At 46.2% G+C, this 20,167-nt stretch overlaps 1 protein-coding gene across 1 annotated transcript in view; it reads left to right on the forward strand.

Moving 5' to 3' along the window:
- LOC147123535 (A disintegrin and metalloproteinase with thrombospondin motifs 12-like) overlaps positions 1–20,167 on the forward strand; it is a 967,639-nt gene that overhangs the window by 363,623 nt on the left and 583,849 nt on the right. Inside the window, exon 4 of the mRNA XM_085974208.1 lies at positions 17,955–18,151. Coding sequence (XP_085830334.1) covers positions 17,955–18,151 — 197 coding nt within the window. The remainder of the gene's footprint in view (positions 1–17,954; positions 18,152–20,167) is intronic.

Genomic DNA, 20,167 nt, shown 5'->3' on the forward strand with positions numbered 1-20,167 from the left:
TCTGAGGAAGGATGTTCTTGCCATGGAGGGAGTGCAGCGAAGATTCACCAGACTGATACCTGGGATGGCAGGAATGACGTATGAAGAGAGATTGGGTCGATTAGGCTTATATTCACTAGAGTTTAGAAGAATGAGAGGGGATCTCATTGAAACTTATAAAATTCTAACAGGACTAGACAGACTAGATGCAGGAAGGCTGTTCCCGATGGCGGGGGAGTCTAGAACCAGGGGTCACAGTCTAAGGATAAGGGGTAAGCCATTTATGACTGAGGTGAGGAGGAATTTCTTCACCCAGAGAGTGGTGAATCTGTGAAATTCTCTACCACAGAAGACAGTTGAGGCCAATTCATTAAATATATTCAAGAAGGAGTTAGATATATTTCTTAAGACTAAGGGGATCAAGGGATATGGGGAGAAAGCAGGGATGGGGTACTGAATTTGGATGATCAGCCATGATCGCATTGAATGGAGGAGCAGGCTCGAGGGGCCGAATGGCCTACTCCTGCTCCTATCTTCTATGTAAAGCAGTTTCTCCTGAATTCCCTATTGGATTTATTAGTGACAGTCATAATTATGGCCTCCAGTTTTGCTTTCCCCCACAAGTGGAAACATCTTCTCTATGTCTACCCTATCAAACCCTTTCATAATCATAAAGACCTCTATCCGGTCACCCCTCAGCCTTTTTTCTAGAGAGAAGAGCCCCAGCCTGTTCAATATTTCCTGCTGGGTATAACCTCTCAGTTTTGCTATCATTCTTGTGAATTTCTTTTGCACCTTCTCTAGTGTCTTTATATCCTTTTTATATTATGGAGACCTGAACTGTGCACAGTACTCTATAATTATGATCTAACCAATGTTCTATAAAGTTTAACATAACATCTCTGCATTTCAATTCTATCCTTCTACAAATCAACCCCAGTGCTTTGTTTTCATTTTTTATGGTCTTACTAATCTGTATCGGTGTATCTGCTCCTCTACCCCAGTTAGACTCTTAATTTTCCAAGGTGAATGTGGCCTCCTTATTCTTCCTACCAAAATGCACCATCTCACATTTACCTATATTGAAATTAATTTGCCAATTACATGCCCATTCTGCAAGTTTATTAATGTCTTCTTATATTTTGCCACAGTCTTTCTCAGTATTAACTATACCCCCAATTTTGTCATCCGCACATTTGAAACTGTACTTCCAATTCTCGAGTCCAGATCATTTATGAAAATGATAAACAAAAGTAGTCTATTTCATGTCAAAGATTCTGCTGCTTGGTGAGTTTGGCGGGGTCCAGCGGTGCCTTGCTGTATGCCCAGTTAAGGTGTTCAAAACCATTGGCCCAGATATTCTGATCGCAGGCCTCACGCAGACTGGTACCTGAGGGCTCCGGGAGGTGCACAGTTCCGCTGCTGGGCCTCTCCAAACTGCCGGTGTGCAGGGCCCAGGTATCCCAGAGGCGCAGATAGTTCGCAGCGTCCCTGGGATCACATGGGCCATAGGAAGCCAATCAGAGAAGGGAATCTCCCTTCATACATTTGACAGGAAGACCTGTCAATTATATGAATGGAGGTCACCCCCAAAACATAGTAAAATATCAAATAATTTTTTTTTTAAATCACATTTTTAAAATGACTTGAAATTACATAAATTAACTATTTTAAACAAAAATTTTAATTTTTGTAAAAAATAATTAAAGTTTTTAACGGGGCTAAAAAATAAACTTACCTTTTTTTAAAGTATTTTTAAATGATAAATCAAAGGAAAATTTTTTTTTTTTACTTTTTTCAACTCTTGTTCTGGTAAAAGCAGGCCTTACGCCTGCTTTTATCAGGCTCAAGAGTTGTAAGTGTTTTCTGCGGGTGGAGGGTCTCCAAAAAATCAACTATCCACTCACAGAGGCCCTTCTCCTGGGCAGCCGGAGGATCTGTCAAGAGCTTTCTTGACAGATCGGAAATGCCGGTTTCCAGCGCATGCGCAGTGCATGCCCGAAACCGGCATTTCCGATGTCCCTACAGGTGAGTACACAGTGTGTACCCACCCGTAGGGATCGGAATATCTGGCCCATTATCATCTGCTGCATGTTGCAAAACTTTGCAATGCTAAGAGAAGTAAGCATGCAGTAGAAGAGGAGGCAGGCAACTTAAAACTACTTCCATTAATTTGTACAGACTACGCACACTAGTCCTGCCCAATTGTGGAAAAACATAAAAACCATGCAATCTATTTCCACCCACTTTTATATGATACATCCCATAGAAATATAGAAGGAAGCCATTCAGCATATCATGTAAATGCTCTCTGCTACAGCAATTCAAAATGAATCCCACTGCCCTGCTCTTACCCTTTAGCCCTATATCTTCCTACTTTAAATATTCATTTTCCCTTTAAAGATGGAATCGTCTCCAGCTCAGCCACACCCGAGAAGGTGGTGACCCCTTATGCCTGCATGTAATCTACCATGTCTTCAATTCATTGAGACGTCTGGATGGACTCTATGAATGTGCTGTCTACTTGAGAAAAAAACTGCTTAAATTGTCGTTCCTCTTGCTATGCCTCAGCTGCTTAGCACTGTTGCAGGATGATCAGAAATCTGCATGAAAAAGACCATATGGGACCACTGAGGAACACAAACCCATCATGAAGGTTTTCTCAAGCCAATCCCTCAGTCTATTCAGTCCATCTCGGAGAGACTCTGTAAGTTGGTGCCAGAGTACAGGTATTCTTAGCCTCAGTCAAAGTTCATGTAAAAAACTGTGTCTGGACTTGGTCCTTCTATCCTTGCAAGTTCTCCTGCAAGTGGCCATGGAGTTACTCTGTGCTCCAAGGTGCACTGCAGTTGTCTAAATTGAAGCTTATTGTGTGCCCTTCAGCTTTATAGCCAAAGGCGAAAGGCAGATTTCATGCTTTACATAGGATCCCTTGTGCAGCAAAAAGCACTAGTTTAAATAAGGTAACTATTACTTTGAAATAAATCGGGCCAGTAGGATTACAGATGGATAAATTTGAAATAGTAAATAGAACACTTAAACAGATATGATTGCCCAAAGAATGGTGATTGTTTGGGATAATGTGCAGACAATGTAGAGATAAAGACATTAAGGTCATTTAGAAAAATAGAACATAGAAACATAGAAAAATAGGAGCAGGAGTAGGCCATTCGACACTTCGAGCCTGCTCTGCCATTCAATATTGTAGTGCATGTACCTTTAAGGGGAGAACTACTTTTTACAGCTCCTGTATACTGTAGTACCGGCAGTGACCACACCTGTATAGAAACCCTGAGTAGGGATCTGTATGTTTAGTTTTAGAGTAACCCTCATCCAGTAAATACCTGTTGATTGTTCCTGCAGTCTCGTGTCTAGTTATTGAAGGACACACTACATCAAAAATACATGGATCTAACAGTGGCGACAAGGCAGATTCGAACCTACCTGCAACTGCATTACCTCCCAGGGATTCGCTCCTGGAGAACAGTGGGAGAAAGTTGAGGCCAGAAGCACGGGCGTCGACCACGAGCAACCGCCCAGTCATCCAGCAGAGATTGAGCACCACAGGGGAGGCTGTTGAGAGCTGGGCTTGGTTCTCCAGTCACAGTGGTCCAGCGAAACGGGCTGGCAACAGGTACGGCACAGACCCTTCCCGGACAGCAGCGGCTAGAGCCGACCGACGGCACAAAAAAGGCCGAGCAGCGTCGACGGGAGAAGAGAGAGGGTAGAGCACACAGGGCGCAGCCGGTGTTCAGGACCGAGCGGCGTCGACGGGACAAGAGAGAGTGTAGAGCACACAGGGCGCAGCCGGTGTTCAGGACCGAATGGCGTCGACGGGAGAAGAGAGAGGGTAGAGCGCACAGGGCGCAACCAGTGTTCAGGACCGAACGGCGTCGACGGGAGAAGAGAGAGAGGCATGAAAGAAAACACGCAGAGCGCAGCCGGTGTTCAAGGGACGAGCAGCGTCAGCGGGGAAGAAAGGGAAACGCGCAGAGCGCAGCCGGTGTTCAAGGGCCGAGCAGCCGCAGCGGAGAAGAAGGGAGAGCGCGGGAAACGCCATTTTGAGTCGCAGCGGAGAAGAAGGGAGAGCGCGGGAAAACGCCATTTTGAGCCGCAGCGGAGAAGAAGGGAGAGCGCGGGAAAACACCATTTTGAGCCGCAGCGGAGAAGAAGGGAAGCGCGGGAAAACGCCATTTTGAGCCAGTCTAACCACACCCAGGGATGCTGAAGAGTGGCAGTATCACAGCGTTCGACAATGAAGTCGAAGATTGGTCGACATATGTCGAACGCATAGAAGTGTACCGCAAGGCGAATGAAGTGCCAGATGAGAGGAAAGCGCTGATATTGTTGAATTCCATGGGTGCAAAAACGTATGGCTTACTGCGAAACCTAGTAACCCCAGAGAAGCCAGTGGACAAGGATTTTGGAAACATAATGTCAACCCTACAGAACCACTTAAACCCCACACCGCTGCTGATAGCAGAAAGATTTAAGTTTCACAAAAGGAACCAGCATAAAGATGAAAGTAATGCTGAGCATTTAATGGAATTGTGTAAGCTTTTGAAACACTGCCAGTTTGGAGCGGGACTGACAGATACCTTAAGGGACAAGTTTGTGTCTGGGCTTCAAAGTGAAGGAACCGAGAAACGGCTTTTATCTGAAAAGGACCTTACGCTGGAAAAGGCTTTCAGCATGGCAGTATCACACGAAGCAGCCGCACGGGGCGCTGCAGAGATACAACGGAGACCGCAAGAATATGGCACAAATGAAATGTCATACGGAACAGTGAAGTGTTATCGCTGCGGCAGAACAACACACGACCATAATGATTGCTGGTTTAAGGACAAAGTGTGCAGACAGTGTGGAAAAGTAGGACACATAGCAAGAGTCTGCAGGTCGGGAAGGAAAACCAGCAGCAAGAAATCTCCACAGGAGAAGTACAAGAAGGTACATAAGGTGACGGAGAGTAGTTCAGATGAACAGAAAAGTGATACAGACTCCGGAAGCAAGGAGCTGGGTTGTCTGAAACTACATAAGGTGATCCAAACGGAGGATCATCAAACGATCTGGGTCACGCTCAAGATAGCTGGAGTCCAAGTGAAAATGGAATTGGACACAGGATCAGCCCTAACAGTCCTAAACCGAAGGGACTACAAGCGGCTATTCTCACATATACACTTGAGAGATACAGAGATTGTCTTGAAGACGTACACGGGGCAAAAAGTCTACCCCAAAGGAAAAATAAGGGTGAACATTGCATATAACGATAAGGAAGCACCAAAAATGGACCTATATGTATTGCCAGATGGAGGACCACCACTACTAGGACGTGAATGGATCCGGAAGATACAGCTAGATTGGCATTCCATACAAGCACTGACTGTAGATGCCAAAAAGGATGATGACGCCACATCTGGACGACTGTCAAAAATGCTAACTGACGCACAAGAAGTGTTCCAGGAGGGACTTGGAACACTAAAAGGCATAACAGCGACGATCAAAATAGAGGAAAATGCAAAGCCAAAGTTTTTTAAGGCCAGACCGGTGCCTTATGCGATCCGCCCAGCCGTCGAAGCAGAGCTGGAAGGTTTGGAACGTTCAGGAGTACTGTCCAAAGTGGACTGGAGCAAGTGGGCCACACCCATCATTCCTGTAATGAAGAGGTTGTTGAGTAATACGCCTGGGGAACCAAAGAAAGTTCGCATCTGTGGGGACTTTAAGGTGACAGTGAACCTAGTCCTTCACACGGTACAATATCCGCTTCCGCGGATTGAAGATATTTTCGCCTCGCTATCTGGAGGGAAATGCTTCACTAAGATTGATCTGGCCCAGGCGTACCTGAAAATGGAGGTAGAAGAAGCCTCGAAACAGTACGTCACGATCAACACTCATAAAGGTCTCTACCAATACAACCGGCTGGTGTTCGGGGTAGCATCAGCTCCGGCTATTTGGCAAAGGGCAATGGATCAAGTCCTGCAAGGGATTCCAGGGACCCAGTGTTATTTGGACGACATCCTGGTCACGGGCGAAAATGACAGTGCTCACCTTGCCAACCTGGAGCAGGTGCTCACTAGATTGAAGGAATATGGGCTCTGAGCAAATCGGCACAAATGCGAGTTTTTCCAGAAGCAGATCTCGTATTGTGGCCACGTTATTGATGAAGAGGGGTTACATAAGTCCCCTGAAAAGATTGAGGCAGTAGTCAAGGCTCCAGCACCGGAAAATGTGTCACAACTGAGGTCGTTCCTCGGGCTGGTGAACTACTACCATAAGTTCTTGCCAAATTTGTCTACAGTACTACACCCACTGAACACCCTACTGCAAACGGGGGTACCATGGAAGTGCAATGACGAATGTAAACGAGCTTTGCAGAAGTGTAAAGAAATGATCACATCAAAAGAGGTGTTGGCTCATTTCAACCCAGCACTACCAATTCGATTGGCGTGTGATGCATCACCCTATGGCATTGGAGCGGTGCTGTCGCACAAGTTCCCGGACGGCTCGGAGAGGCCGGTAGCCTTTGCGTCTCAGTCACTAACCTCAGCCGAGCGTAACTACGCCCAGATTGACAGGGAGGCCCTCAGCCTAGTGTGGGGAGTGAAAAAGTTCAACCACTATCTGCACGGGCAGAAGTTCACCTTGCTGACGGACCACCAACCACTTGTCTCCATCTTTAATCCAAAGAAGGTCGTGCCGGTGATGACTGCGCAACGGCTACAAAGATGGTCGCTTTTTCTAGGGGCGAACCAATATGAAATCGAGTATAAGGGCACGAAACAGCATGGAAACGCTGATGGGCTATCACGCCTGCCACTGCCTACTGCGGAGGAAGCACCAGCAGTGGACCCTGTCGAAATATTTCATTCGACTATAATTGAACGCTTGCCAGTAACTAACGCTGATATAGAGAAGGAGACCCGAAATGACCCGACACTGTCTCGGGTATATGACTTGACAGTGAAGGGATGGCCAACACATGGCGACTCACTGTTGCCAGCATTCTCATCCAGAAGAGAACAGCTGTCAGTATGCCAGGGGACCTTGATGTGTGGATCCCGAGTGGTAATTCCACCCAAGTTAAGGGAGAGAGTGCTCAATGAACTTCACGAAGGCCATCTGGGAGGGGTAAAAATGAAAAGCCTTGCTAGGGCTTATGTGTGGTGGCCGGGGATCGATCAGCAAATTGAGGACCTGACAAAGAGCTGCTCAGGATGCCAGAAGGTCCAAAATGCACCACCACATGCCCCTCTACACCCATGGGAGTGGCCCTCATCTCCATGGCAACGGGTGCATATTGATTTTGCTGGTTCATTCATGGACTCAATGTTTCTAATAGCCGTGGATGCGCACTCGAAATGGCCTGAGGTGATCAAAATGTCCTCCACCACCACGGAGAAAACTATTGCAGTCCTATGGACCATATTTGCCAGGAACGGCTTGCCAGAGCAGATTTGCTCTGATAACGGACCACAGTTTGTGTCCGAAGAGTTTCGAAGATTCATGAAAAGGAATGGGGTAAGGCATTACACATCCGCCCCGTATCATCCAGCCACAAATGGATTGGCTGAGAGGTTCGTACAAACCTTTAAGAAAGCAGTAAGGGCCATGTGCGATGACGACATTCCACTGCAGCATAAGGTGGACAATTTCCTGTTAGCCTACAGAAATGCGACACATGCAGTCACCAACCAGACCCCAGCCATGATGTTCTTTAACCGAAGGTTGAGATCTCGTCTGGATTTGCTCAGACCAAATGTACGAAGAGATGTTGAGAATAAGCAATTCCAGCACATCAATGAGAAGCCGACAAGGAGCTTCAATGTAAGGCAGCCAGTCTTGGCCCGTGACTACCGAACAGAGAAATGGCAACCAGGAACGATATGCACACGGCAGGGGCCACTAATGTACACAGTGGATGTTGGGGAGAACATTGTGAGACGCCATGTCGACCAGATCCTAGAGTCACAGGAACGAGTCAACCCCATGTCTCGCGCACCTGGTGATGAACCCAACATACAGGTAGCATCTACCCCAGATAATGTAGCATCAGAAGCTGATGAACCAACTGACGACAGGGGGCCTCCGCACCGAAAACAAGACACTCAGGAAAGGCGCTATCCAGAAAGGATCAGGAAGCCGCCCCAAAGACTGAATTTATAAATGGACTATTTTCAGTTAATGTGCATGTTAAAAGTGTTAATTGTTAAGTGAATGTTATGGTACTGTCAATCTAAAAGGGGAGGAATTGTAGTGTATGTACCTTTAAGGGGAGAACTACTTTTTACAGCTCCTGTATACTGTAGTACCGGCAGTGACCACACCTGTATATAAACCCTGAGTAGGGATCTGTACGTTTAGTTTTAGAGTAACCCTCATCCAGTAAATACCTGTTGATTGTTCCTGCAGTCTCGTGTCTAGTTATTGAAGGACACACTACATCAAAAATACACGGATCTAACAAATATGATCATGGCTGATCCTCTATCTCAATAGCATATTCCTGCTCTCTCCCTATACCCCTTGATGCCTTTTGCGTCTAGAAATCTATCTACTTCTTAAATATATTCAGTGATTTGGCCTCCACAGCAGTCTGTGGTAGAGAATTCCACAGGTTCACCACCCTCTGAGTGAAGAAATTTCTCCTCATCTCAGTCCTAAATGTCCTCCCCTGTATCCTGAGAATGTGACCCCTCGTTCTGGACCCCCCAGCCAGGGGAAACATCCTCCCTGCATCCAGTCTGTCTAGCTCTGTTAGAATTTTATACGTTTCCACGAGATCCCCTCTCATTCTTCTAAACTCTAGTGAATACAGGCCTAGTCGACCCAATCTCTCCTCATACGACAGTCCTGCCATCCCAGGAATCAGTCTGGTGAACCTTCGCTGCACTCCCTTTACGGCAAGTATATCCTTTCTTAGGTAAGGAGACCAAAACTGCACACAGTACTCCAGGTGTGGTCTCACCAAGGCCCTGTATAACTGTAGTAAGACATCCTTGCTCCTGCACTCAAACCCTCTTGCAATGAAGGCCAACATACCATTTGCCTTCCTAACTGCTTGCTGCCCCTCCATGTTTGCTTTCAGTGACTGGTGCACAAGGACACCCAGGTCCCTCTGTACATCAACATTTCCCAATCTAGCACCATTTAAATAATACTCTGCCTTTCTGTTTTTCCTACCGAAGTGGATAACTTCACATTTATCCACGTTATCCTGCATCTGCCATGTATTTGCCCACTCACTCAATTTGTCTAAATCACCTTGAAGCCTCTTTGCATCCTCCTCACAACTCACAATCCCACCTAGTTTCATGTCGTCGGCAAACTTGGAAATATTACATTTGGTTCCCTCTTCCAAATCATTGATATATATTGTGAATAGCTGGGGCCCAAGCACTGATCCCTGCGGTACCCCACTAGTCACCGCCTGCCACCCCGACAAAGACTCATTTATTCCTACTTTCTGTTTCCTGTCTGTTAACCAATTTTCAATCCATGACAGTATATTACCCACAATCCCATGTGCTTTAATTTTGCACACTAACCTCTTATGTGGGACTTTATCAAAGGCCTTCTAAAAATCCAAATACACCCCATCCACTGGTTCTCCCTTGTCTATTCTACCAGTTAAATCCTCAAAAAACTCCAATAGGTTTGTCAAACATGATTTCCCTTTCATAAATCCATGTTGACTTTAAAATGCAGTTGATGCTAGCCTAAGAGAGTTAGAGTACTAGAGGGATGAGCTTTGATGGGCTGTACAGCTTTTTATCATCCTTGACTGTTCTTGTGTTCTTTGTACTAATTTCATTGTTATTAAAATAAAAAAACATTTGCCCTGTCCTTTACAATCAAATCTCCTGACGCTACCTTCTTCCTGCGAGAAGAAATGAAACTCATTAGCATGCTGATACCATAATTCTACAAAGTTAACAGCATCATTTGAAGGAAAGAAGAGCCTCACAATCTATGGAAGATGATAAGTAGTCAGGCAGATCTGTTTTGTGCACCATCACTAGAAAAATGGGTTAAGGGAATTGCTTTCCTTTATATAATGTCACCCATCCATAGACAAAGGAACTAATATTTAATAGCTGTAGCATATGAATCCAATATCTGCCTTCTTACTGGATTGAGGAAGTGCAATATTTATACTAAAATAGAAACATCGGGGCTTCTTCCCATCTGCTGGCGTAACTTCAGCGGCAGTTCAGCAGAAATCCGTTTACGTGTTTAAACAAGGGCCTAGAAATTTGATTGTGCTGTGCCCATATTTCAGCCGAAAAACGGGCACCTAAACATCCAATACGGAAGGGGCACAAGCGCTCATTGCGCGCTAGAAGTGCACCACCCACCATTTGGTGAAGGCAGAAAAAGAGGTTTTCCAGCATCCCCACCTGAAACGGGCATATGAAATAGGGAGCTTAAAACCTGTCTGAGGCCCCCTTATTCAAAGTTGGAATGCCCAGGACATAGCCAAGGCTACTTAATTGTTCCTCGAGGTAAGTCATTGTCCTATGCTACTATTAGGGCTGATTCAAGGATACTACCTTGAATCCTGGGAGCGCTCCTCAGTGAATCATGCAAATAGGCACAAATCCTCACTTCATAGGATTCCAAAATTTGGAGACCTCATTACACCTCTTACTTTGAGAGAAACCTATATAAATTGGTCCCATACCAAAATCACTATCTTTTTCACCTTTTTTTTTGTAATACATTCTTGGGATATGGGCATCGCTGGCAAGGTTGGCATTTGTTTTGTTGCACATTCTTAGTTTTCCTGTTGTGGAGGTTTGATACAACTGAGCGGTTTGCTAGGCCACGTCACAGGGCATTTAAGAGTCAACCATGTTGGTGTGGGACTGGAGCTACATGTAGGCTGGACTGGGTAAGGATGGCAAGTTTCCTTTCCTAAAGGACATCAGTGAGCCAGTTGGATTTTTATGACAATCTGACAGCTTCATGGTCACTAATACTGATACAACCTTTTTATTTCTACATTTTTGGTGGAACTTGAACTCCTGGGGCTGGATTTTGCCAGTGTGGGCGGGCCGGGGCGTGTCAGGTGGAAATCATGTCAGGACTCCGACTCCTGAGTGAAGTGCTGAAAAAGTGGGATTTTCCCCTAATTGGGCAATTGATTTCCTGCGTGTGGGAACACCTGGCCAAATGAGTCTTTTCATACAGAAAGTCGCCTCCGATGATGTCATCAATGCTGCTGGATTTAAGACCTGCAAGCAGCCTTGCTTCCTCTGGAGACTGCAAAGGCTCTGCAAATTGTATGAAGGTGTTGATTTCCCGACAATGTCCACGATCAAGCAAAAGTGTGCACCTCGGTTTGATGAGCCCTCCCTCCAAGCTCTGGTGCACGGAGCCAGATGTAAAGGAGGTGCTGTTCCCTGCTTCAGGGAGAAAAAAGCCACCCCAGCTGACAAAAGCTGTGTGGCTGCAAGTGGCCCAGGAGGTCAACACCATTTTGCAGAGCCGCAGAACCTGGCTGCAATGCAGGAAGAGGTTTTGTGATCTTCTCCGCACAGGAAAAATGAGTATGACTTTCCCATCACCCTCAATCTGATCCCCATTGCCTCCCCTCACCAGCACTCTGCTTTGCCAACCTCTTCTTCCACATGCCACTTGACATTTACATGCCAGCACCCTTACCCATTCCCTCTCTCTCAAAGGTCACATTCACTCAACTATTCACTGTGATGCTGTGACAACAACAACTTTCAACACACAGGAATGGTCCTTTGTATCCTTCTAAGCATCTATGCTATGGATTATCTAAACTCACTCCTTCATTCTCACTCAAACTCCATTTGTGTCCCTCATTGCAGGAAAAGAGAGCCCACAATAAGAGGGAAAGAGCCATAACAGGAGGAGGGCCACCCTCAGTAGCCCAGCTCACCACCTGGGAGGAGGCAGCCCTGGAAATCGCCGGGATTGAGGAGGATTCCCAAGTGGGGGGCGGACACATGGGCGCATCACAGCAAGCTGGTGACAGAATAGTTTGGCATCTCTCTCATTGACGTTGCATGAGTCACTGATAATGAATCTGATGCTCTAACAGATTGACTTATGATCATCTGCACTATTCAATGTTCATGTAACCTTGACCTCACATCTCTAACTCTTTCCTTTACTCCCCCCCAGACTCCTCAGAGGAAGCTGCAACCTCTGAGGGCACAGCCTCAGCAGAATTCAGCGCACCCAGCACCAGCGCAGACACTCACACCTCGGTGAGACCTTCGCGAGATAGAGTAGTGTTGGCACCTGGTGCATCACAGCTCACAAGTGAGCATCAGCAGATGGTGGAGACAGGGACAGCAGTGGAGAGTCCTCGCCGGGGGGCGCAGGACTCTGCCAGCTCGGCTCAGCTGCATGTCGACCCTGTGCTTCCGGGTCCATCCAGAATGAGAGTGGTGCTGGAACTCCAGGAACAGGTGCAGGAGTCTCTGGCAGGTTTTGTCTCCAGGGTTGCTGCGAGTGTCGAGCGAATGGAGGAGTCCATCGCAAACATGAGCAGAGCCTTTGTGAAGGCATTGGCGCATGAACGTATCACCACGGAAAGGATGGCAACCTCCATACAAAGGATGGCTACAGTAGAGGAGAGAATGGCTACAGCCATGGAGGAGCTAAGTCGCCAGAGTGTAGAAAACATGGTCATTGTTCAGAATAGACTGGCATCTCTTGAGGAGCGATGGTCAGCTACTGAGCATAGAAACCAGACCTTCATGGAAGTCCTCTGGAGTAGGACTTCCAGTGCAGAAACGGGTCCTCATGGCCCCCCTGAAGTCCAGCAAGCTGCTGTCAAGCCACTTGCTAGCTCTGAAGTAGGGCTGACCCATGAGAGGGATGTTGGTGGCAGACAACAAGGAAGTAGGGGCTCCTCTCCAAGCGCTCAAAGACCATGCCACTGCAAAGCTCTCGGTCAGAGCCCCACCAGAGTCCTCACCCAACTGAGATGGGCGTCTCATCCCCTGCACAGCCGCAGGAGCAGCAGACTGTTGCCGAGCCCTCACAGGTTCGTAACCTCAGAAGTCACCCGCCAAAAGTGTCGAAACAGGAGCAGCAAGAAAGTGAGTAAGGGGCCTCCACATCTGCTGAAGCCACAGGGGAAGCAGCACGTAGGAGCACGCGTAAGAGGAAGATAATGCACAAGTAGTCACAAGGGTAGTCACTTGGGTGTTATGTTGTGTTTATTTGTGAAATGCCACCAGTTGCTTGTTGTGATAAAAAATTCTGATGGCAAACTGTTGAAGTTGTGGCCTGTGTCATTTCGCAAATGGGACTTCCACATTGAGGGCTTAGAGCGACTTGCAGTTGTCAGTATGGTGGTCAGAGTGATAGGAATCCGCAGGTTCTTGTCCATTGTCGATGCTCTGGTAAGAAGGTGAGAGGCAAAAGTGTTTGATTTAACAGGCTAAGCAAATGTGACCAACATGAGTGCGTCCCTTGCATCCCGGGCAGCAATATGGTCGCACTCTGGTGACTTCTGGCCTGTGCACCTTCAGGTGGGTGACTAGCAGCTTGGCGCTCCTGTTGATGCTCCTGCTGCTGGTGCTGCTGTTGCTCATGGTTCTGCTGCTGCCGCGGCTGGTCTTCATCTGAATCTGATGTCCAGGAGGAAAGGAATTAAATGGTCGCTATGCTTCTGGTATATGCCTCAGTTGAGGAAGCACTTAGTCAAGGTGGGGAGAGGGTTTCCCAGGAGGTCACACTGGAGATGGGTGTCAGGCTCCAAACTTCCACAACACTGAGTATGCCTGCTAAAAGTTCCCCCAGACCTGAAACAACAAAGTTCTGTCACCTGAAAATGATCATTGGTGAAAATTCCTTTGTAATGGTGGAGCTGCAGCTGTTCATAAGCTATCCACTTGTGCGGCTGCCAGCATTACCTGGCGTGTTCTAGAGGAGGTGCGAGGGATGGGGGGAATGACTAAAAATCAGAAAGGCCTCTCAAAGTGGGATTATAGAGGCTATTAAGTGGTTGTTAAGGGCCTTAAGGGCCTATCCCACCTCTTGGATGCGGGATGGAAAGGGGGTCAGAAAACACGCTTTTGGGAAAATTGCTCAGAGGCGGGATGGAGGCGGAATCAAGCCCGCCCACCATTTTTGGAAATTTTAACAACTCACACGCCTCCAATCCCGCCTCCTCGGGCCTGGCAAAATCGAGCCCATGTTCTCTGGATTAATAGCCAAAACTTCTGGATTACTAGTCCAATAATATAACTATACCACCGTACTCCAGTTAACTATCAGTGCTGCTCATTTGTGTCAAACAGATGCTGCTGGAAGTTTCTGCTCTAGCCTTTAGGTGTTGGATCCTTAAAGATGTGCATGAAAGTTTAGTGTTTCATTTCAACTTCAGTTTCCTTTGCTTTTCATGTAACTGTACCTGCAGTACTTACTGATGATATTTGCAGTTGCATTTTTGCATAGTAAGACTCGTTTTACCTTATCCTACAGCAGTGTTTCTGACACCAGCTGTTTGATTAGCAGCAACCACATTGTTGAACATGGGAAGACTCCTTTGGGCATTCAAATTGCTGTGCTGGACTTGAAAGAGGAAGAGGACCTCACGCAAGGGGAATAAAGAAAGCTATGATTGCACCTGCGTTTCATACATATTTTGTTTTGTTCCACGAGCCGAGCGTGCAGAAATACTTGGGGATTTCTAAAGGCTTGCCTTGTCTATGCTTTATGAGGGTGACTGCCAGACGGTTATACCTTCTTGAGCCTGACCTGGAATAGTCCTGCCTACGGTGGTGATGTTGATGACAACAACAAAAAGAAGCGGGAGGTGGGATAGAAGATAGGAAGAGGATTCAGAGATCGGGCAGAGTGAGATTATAAAGAAATTTGAAGACAAGGAAGAATGAGGATTTTAAATACAATACATTGAGGGATAGCAAACCAATGTGGGTCATTGAGGACAGGAGCAATGTGTGAGCAGGACTCAGTGTGGGACAGGATATGGGCAGATGAGTTCTGGACAAGTTGGCGTTATATGGAAGATGGGAGGCCAGCTTGGTGCTCATTGGAGAAATCAAGTTTAGAGCTAATGAAAGCATGGATAAGAGCTCAGTGGTAGAGGTTCTGAGGTAAGGGCAGAGGCAGGTAATGTTGTGGAGGTGGAAGCACATGGTCTTGGTGACAGTTAGGATGTGTGGTCTGAAGATCAGTTCTTGGTTGAACAGGTTTTGCACCATTGATTCAATCTGAGCAGGCCAGGGAAGGGAATGGGGTCAATGGCAAGGAAACAGAGTTTGTGACCAGGGCTGAAAATGTTGGCTTCAGTCTTCCCAATATTAAGATGGAGGAAATTTTGACTCATCCATGACTACTGTATTAAATTTAAGCTACCACATTGACCACTTCAGCCAGTCCTCAGTCCACCACATAACACAAGAGACAGAAGCCTTGTTTGCCCGGGTAAAAACATCATCACTTTCCCTGTGGAAAAGAGGCAAAATTACGAGAGAAATTACAGAATGAGTTGGACAAAATATATGTGAGTGGGCAGAACAATGGCAGATGACATTGAAAGCTGGCAACTATATCGTAACTCACACAGGAAAGAAAAATGGGTGACACACGTACTTCATGAATGGCGTTGAAATAGTTACGGATGAAGTTGCAAGAGACCTAGGAGACTGACTAAACTTGTTCATGCCATTTTTCTGGGGTTCCCATGGCTCCTCTGCCAACGTTACATCAGATAAGCAGGAGAACTCCCACAGAAATGGAACTCCTGTATACTTATATGATTTTTCTGCCCGGTATGCAATGCTTTAAAGTCCTCGGCTTGAGATGAGCCAATCATATATAGTGATGCGAAGAGACCAACATGAATACTAGAATTCGGGTAACCCAAAGACTGGGTCAGATAACAATTTCTTCCAGATCCTGTCTGTAAAACCACCCAAACTATAGAAGAATCAATCATGCCAAATATAGGGAGACTTGCCAACTGCTTGCCAACTACTATATCTCCCCCATGGAATAACCCTTCAATTTCCCAGTTCCATTGTCTCTTGAGTGTCAACGAGGTTCAACAGGGATCAGAGGAAGATTAAAGTTTCTGCGAATAAAAGCTCATACCTGAGTTTGTTTAACCCAACAAAATTGCAGTAAGCTTGGTTCTTTTGACTTAGATATTCTGCTGTCCCCAAGTCCATAGCAGCTTTTTCCTCCTTATTTTAAAGTGCTCTGAGATGTCTTCTTACATGTAAGGAGCAGGCTGTAAATGCAAGTACTTGTAAAATAGTCTTTCACAGGGGTAGTTGAAGCTTTTTCCTTCTTTGCTTTCTGTTGAGAGTTGGGTTAAAATAAGAAAGGTAGGAAGAAATTTTAAAAAAGACTTGCATTTATATCTTCTTCTTAGGCAGTCCCTCGGAACCGAGGATGACTTGCTTCCACATTAAAAATGAGCTCGCAGGTGACTGATTAGTCCAATGCGGGACCTACAGTCTCTGTCACAGGTGGGGCAGACGGTCGTTGAAGGGGCGGGTGGGTGGGGTGCTTGGGTTGATGTGCGCTCCTTGCGCTGCCTGTGCTTGGCCTCCGCTTGCTCCCGGCAAAGAGACTCGAGGTGTTCGGCGCCTTCCCGGATGCTCCTCCTCCACTTTGTGCGGTCTTGGGCCAGGGATTCCCAGGTGTCGGTGGGGATGTTACACTTTTTCAAGGAGGCTTTGAGGGTGTCCTTGAAGCATTTCCTCTGCCCACCTGGGGCTCTCTTGCCATGCCGGAGCTCCGAGTAGAGCGCTTCTTTTGGGAGTCTCATATCGGGCATACGGACAATGTGACCCGTCCATCAGAGCTGATTGAGCGTGGTCAGAGCTTCGATGCTGGGGATGTTGGCCTGAGCAAGAACACTGATGTTGGTGCACCTATCCTGCCAATGGATTTGCAGGATCTTGCGGAGGCAGCGTTGGTGGTACCTCTCCAGTGCTTTGAGGTGCCTGCTGTACATGGTCCATGTCTCTGAGGCATACAGCAGGGCAGGTATCACTGCTGCCCTGTAGACCATGAGCTTAGTGCTGGGTTTGAGGTCCTGGTCTTCAAACACTCTCTTCCTCAGGCGACCGAAGGCTGCACTGGCACACTGAAGGCGGTGTTGGACTTCGTCGTCGACGCCTGCCCTTGTTGACAGTAGGCTCCTGAGGTATGGAAAGTGGTCCACGTTGTCCAAGGCCTTGTCGTGGATTTTGATAATCGGGGGGCAGCACTGTGTGGCGGGGGCAGGTTGGTAGAGGACCTTTGTCTTACGGATGTTTAGTGTAAGGCCCATGCTCTCGTATGCTTCGGTGAAGGTGTTTACGATGGTTTGGAGTTCGACCTCCAAGTGAGCGCAGACGCAAGCATCGTCTGTATACTGTAATTCGATGACAGAGGATGGGACGACCTTGGATCTGGACTGGAGGCGACGGAGGTTGAACAGTTTCCCGTTTGTTCTGTAAATTAGCTCCACTCCAGTGGGGAGCTTACTGAGGGTGAGATGGAGCATTGCAGCCAGGAAGATTGAGAAGAGCGTTGGTGTGATGACACAGCCTTGCTTGACCCCGGTTCATACGTGAATTGGGTCTGTGGTGGAACCATTTGTCAGGATCACGGCTTGCATGTCGTCATGCAGCAGGCGGAGGATAGTGACCAACTTTTGAGGGCAGCCAAATTTGAGGAGGACACTCCATAATCCCTCACGGTTGACAGTGTCGAAGGCCTTTGTGAGATCAAAGAAGGCCATGTACAGTGGTTGGTGCTGTTCCCTGCATTTCTCTTTAATTAAAATAAGAAAGGTAGGAAGAAATGTTTAAAAAGACTTGCATTTATATAGTACCAGAGTGTCCCAAGGTGCTTTACAGACAATGAAGTAATTTTGAAGTGTAGTGATTGTTGTATATAATTAATATAAATGTGTCAATATAGCTAATATATATATATAGCTAATGCGCATGTTGCTTTTTTCTTTACAGATTCTGTTAATAATATCCTGCAGCCAGAGAGACAAAGAGAGAGATGGGAAGAGATTCATAGAAAAGGCCGCAGAATCTCTCAGCGATCGATCAGCAAAGAACGATGGGTTGAAACTTTAGTAGTTGCTGATACCAAAATGATAGAATATCATGGCAGTGAAAATGTGCAGTCATACATCTTTACCATAATAAACATGGTAAGATTAATTACATTTTATATCCTTTTTCTGAAAAAACCCCCAAGTATGATGACGTACCGATCTCAACACACACAACACTCCACCAGGCTGAAAATCCTCAGATCTACTCTGCTGCTCACCTCTGCTCCTGACCCTGCTGCAGTATCTAATATTTAAATATTTCTGGCGGGCGCTCATGCCAGTATCAATGCAACTTGATGCTCACGGGGGTGGGGGTGGGGGCGGGGAGCAAGATGCAGTGCTGGCAAGCCACTCAAGGCTAAGCTGGCCATACCGCCTCAAAGCTTTTTCAAAATGTTTGCACCCCAATATAAGAAGGCTGATCCTGTTGGCAATCCTCTGAGCCCTTGGAGCTCAGTAGCAGGAGCTATGGGAATTCTGGTGGGAGAAGCTAGTCCATAGGCATGTCTGATGTCATAGGCCCATGCGATGTCATAGGCCCTCTGTGGGGTAGACGCAACTTCTGTCTGCCCCACCGTCTGGTGGGAAATCTCTGGCTGTGCTAGATCAGTTTGTGGATGCTGACTGACGGGCTGTATATTTTCAGCATTTTCTGTTTTTTTTAATTATGTTCCTGTCCCCTAGTTTCACTTTAAATGACTCATTCTGTGCTGTCATTGATGCCTCATCCTATCACTTTTTTTCTATTAACTCAGGCAACCCCCGTGTTTCTGTCCTCTTGCCCACTCTGTTTCTTCTTCATGATCGCCTCCACATATTATACAACCCAACCACTCTTTTGCTGATGTTTTCAATATACATTCATCAACCTTGTTCAGGTCATGCACCTTCAGTCTTCACAACCACCAGAGATGTAGTCACTGAATTATAACATCTTCATCTCCTCTTTGCTTTTCACTGGGGCAATGAAAACCTTTCGGTTTACCCAAGACAGTTTTTTTAATATCAGTTTCTTTATCTTGCTTGAAACTCTGAAAAACAGCTGCTGCCTTTCACCTTTCCACCTTTAATCCTTCTTCATCATCTATTAATTCTTTTTGCCTCACTATCTCCTTTGACCATAAATGGAATTACCGCATCTTCCTCCATTGCTAAAGCTGTCTCCAAATAAAATGCATTTGGATGATGAAAGCCTTTCAGCCTATTTGGGCTAGATCTTCCATGTATTCATACTCAATGTTGCTTATTTTAAAAAAAAGTGTGGGTAGTGCTGACAAGGTTATATTTATTATCCATCTCTAGTTTGCCTGCGAAGGTGGTAGTGTGCCTTCTTCTTCAACCACTGCAGTCTTTGTAAAGTTGCACACACAACAGCACTAGGTAGAAAATTCCAAGATATTGAGAAATGGCACTGGAGCTGGTTTGGAGGGAGGAGGTGCAGAGTTTCCATGCAATAAATGCAGCCTTTTCTGCGCCACCAACATCCTAAGAACACATTTTTAAAAAAGCAACATTACTATAAATGGGTGAAAAATCTAGCCCAAGTGGGCTGAAGGGCTTTTGATTAAATGAAAAAGGGAAAGGGATAGAAGAGTAAAGAAATACTAACGATTTTCACAAAGAGACAGATAATCAATTTGTTAGCCCACGAATAGATGTTAAATGTTGGAAAGCGCTGATGGGATGCAAGTTTATGGACAAAATATTAGACTTACTTCACGAGTCGACTGGTAAGTTGTTGTGTGCTGCTTTGTTTCATTTTTGTCCAGTTTGAGATATCAATCTGTATCTATTATTTTTTTCACTCTTTCTAACTGATAAAAAAAGTTATGCCTGTTCATGTATAGCCTGTTGGAGTCAAAAGTTAGTTTGACTCAGTTGGTACCCTACTTACTTCTGAGTCTGAAAATATTGGGTGTAGGGTTCTCAAAATTCCCGCATTCCCCAAAATTATGGATCAAGGTACCCTGTTTGGACAAGTTATTAAAAACAGGGTACCCAAAATGGCTTCTGTAACCTCGTGACCGAAACCGACAGGATTTTAATAGCAGGGCCCTGCAAACAGGCAGGCCCGGAGACAAAACTTAAAATGCAGGAATCTGTGAAAGGACT

Source organism: Somniosus microcephalus, chromosome 2 (assembly GCF_052327205.1).
Source record: "Somniosus microcephalus isolate GS21.2 chromosome 2, FLI_Smic_1.0, whole genome shotgun sequence".
Taxonomy (NCBI): domain Eukaryota; kingdom Metazoa; phylum Chordata; class Chondrichthyes; order Squaliformes; family Somniosidae; genus Somniosus; species Somniosus microcephalus.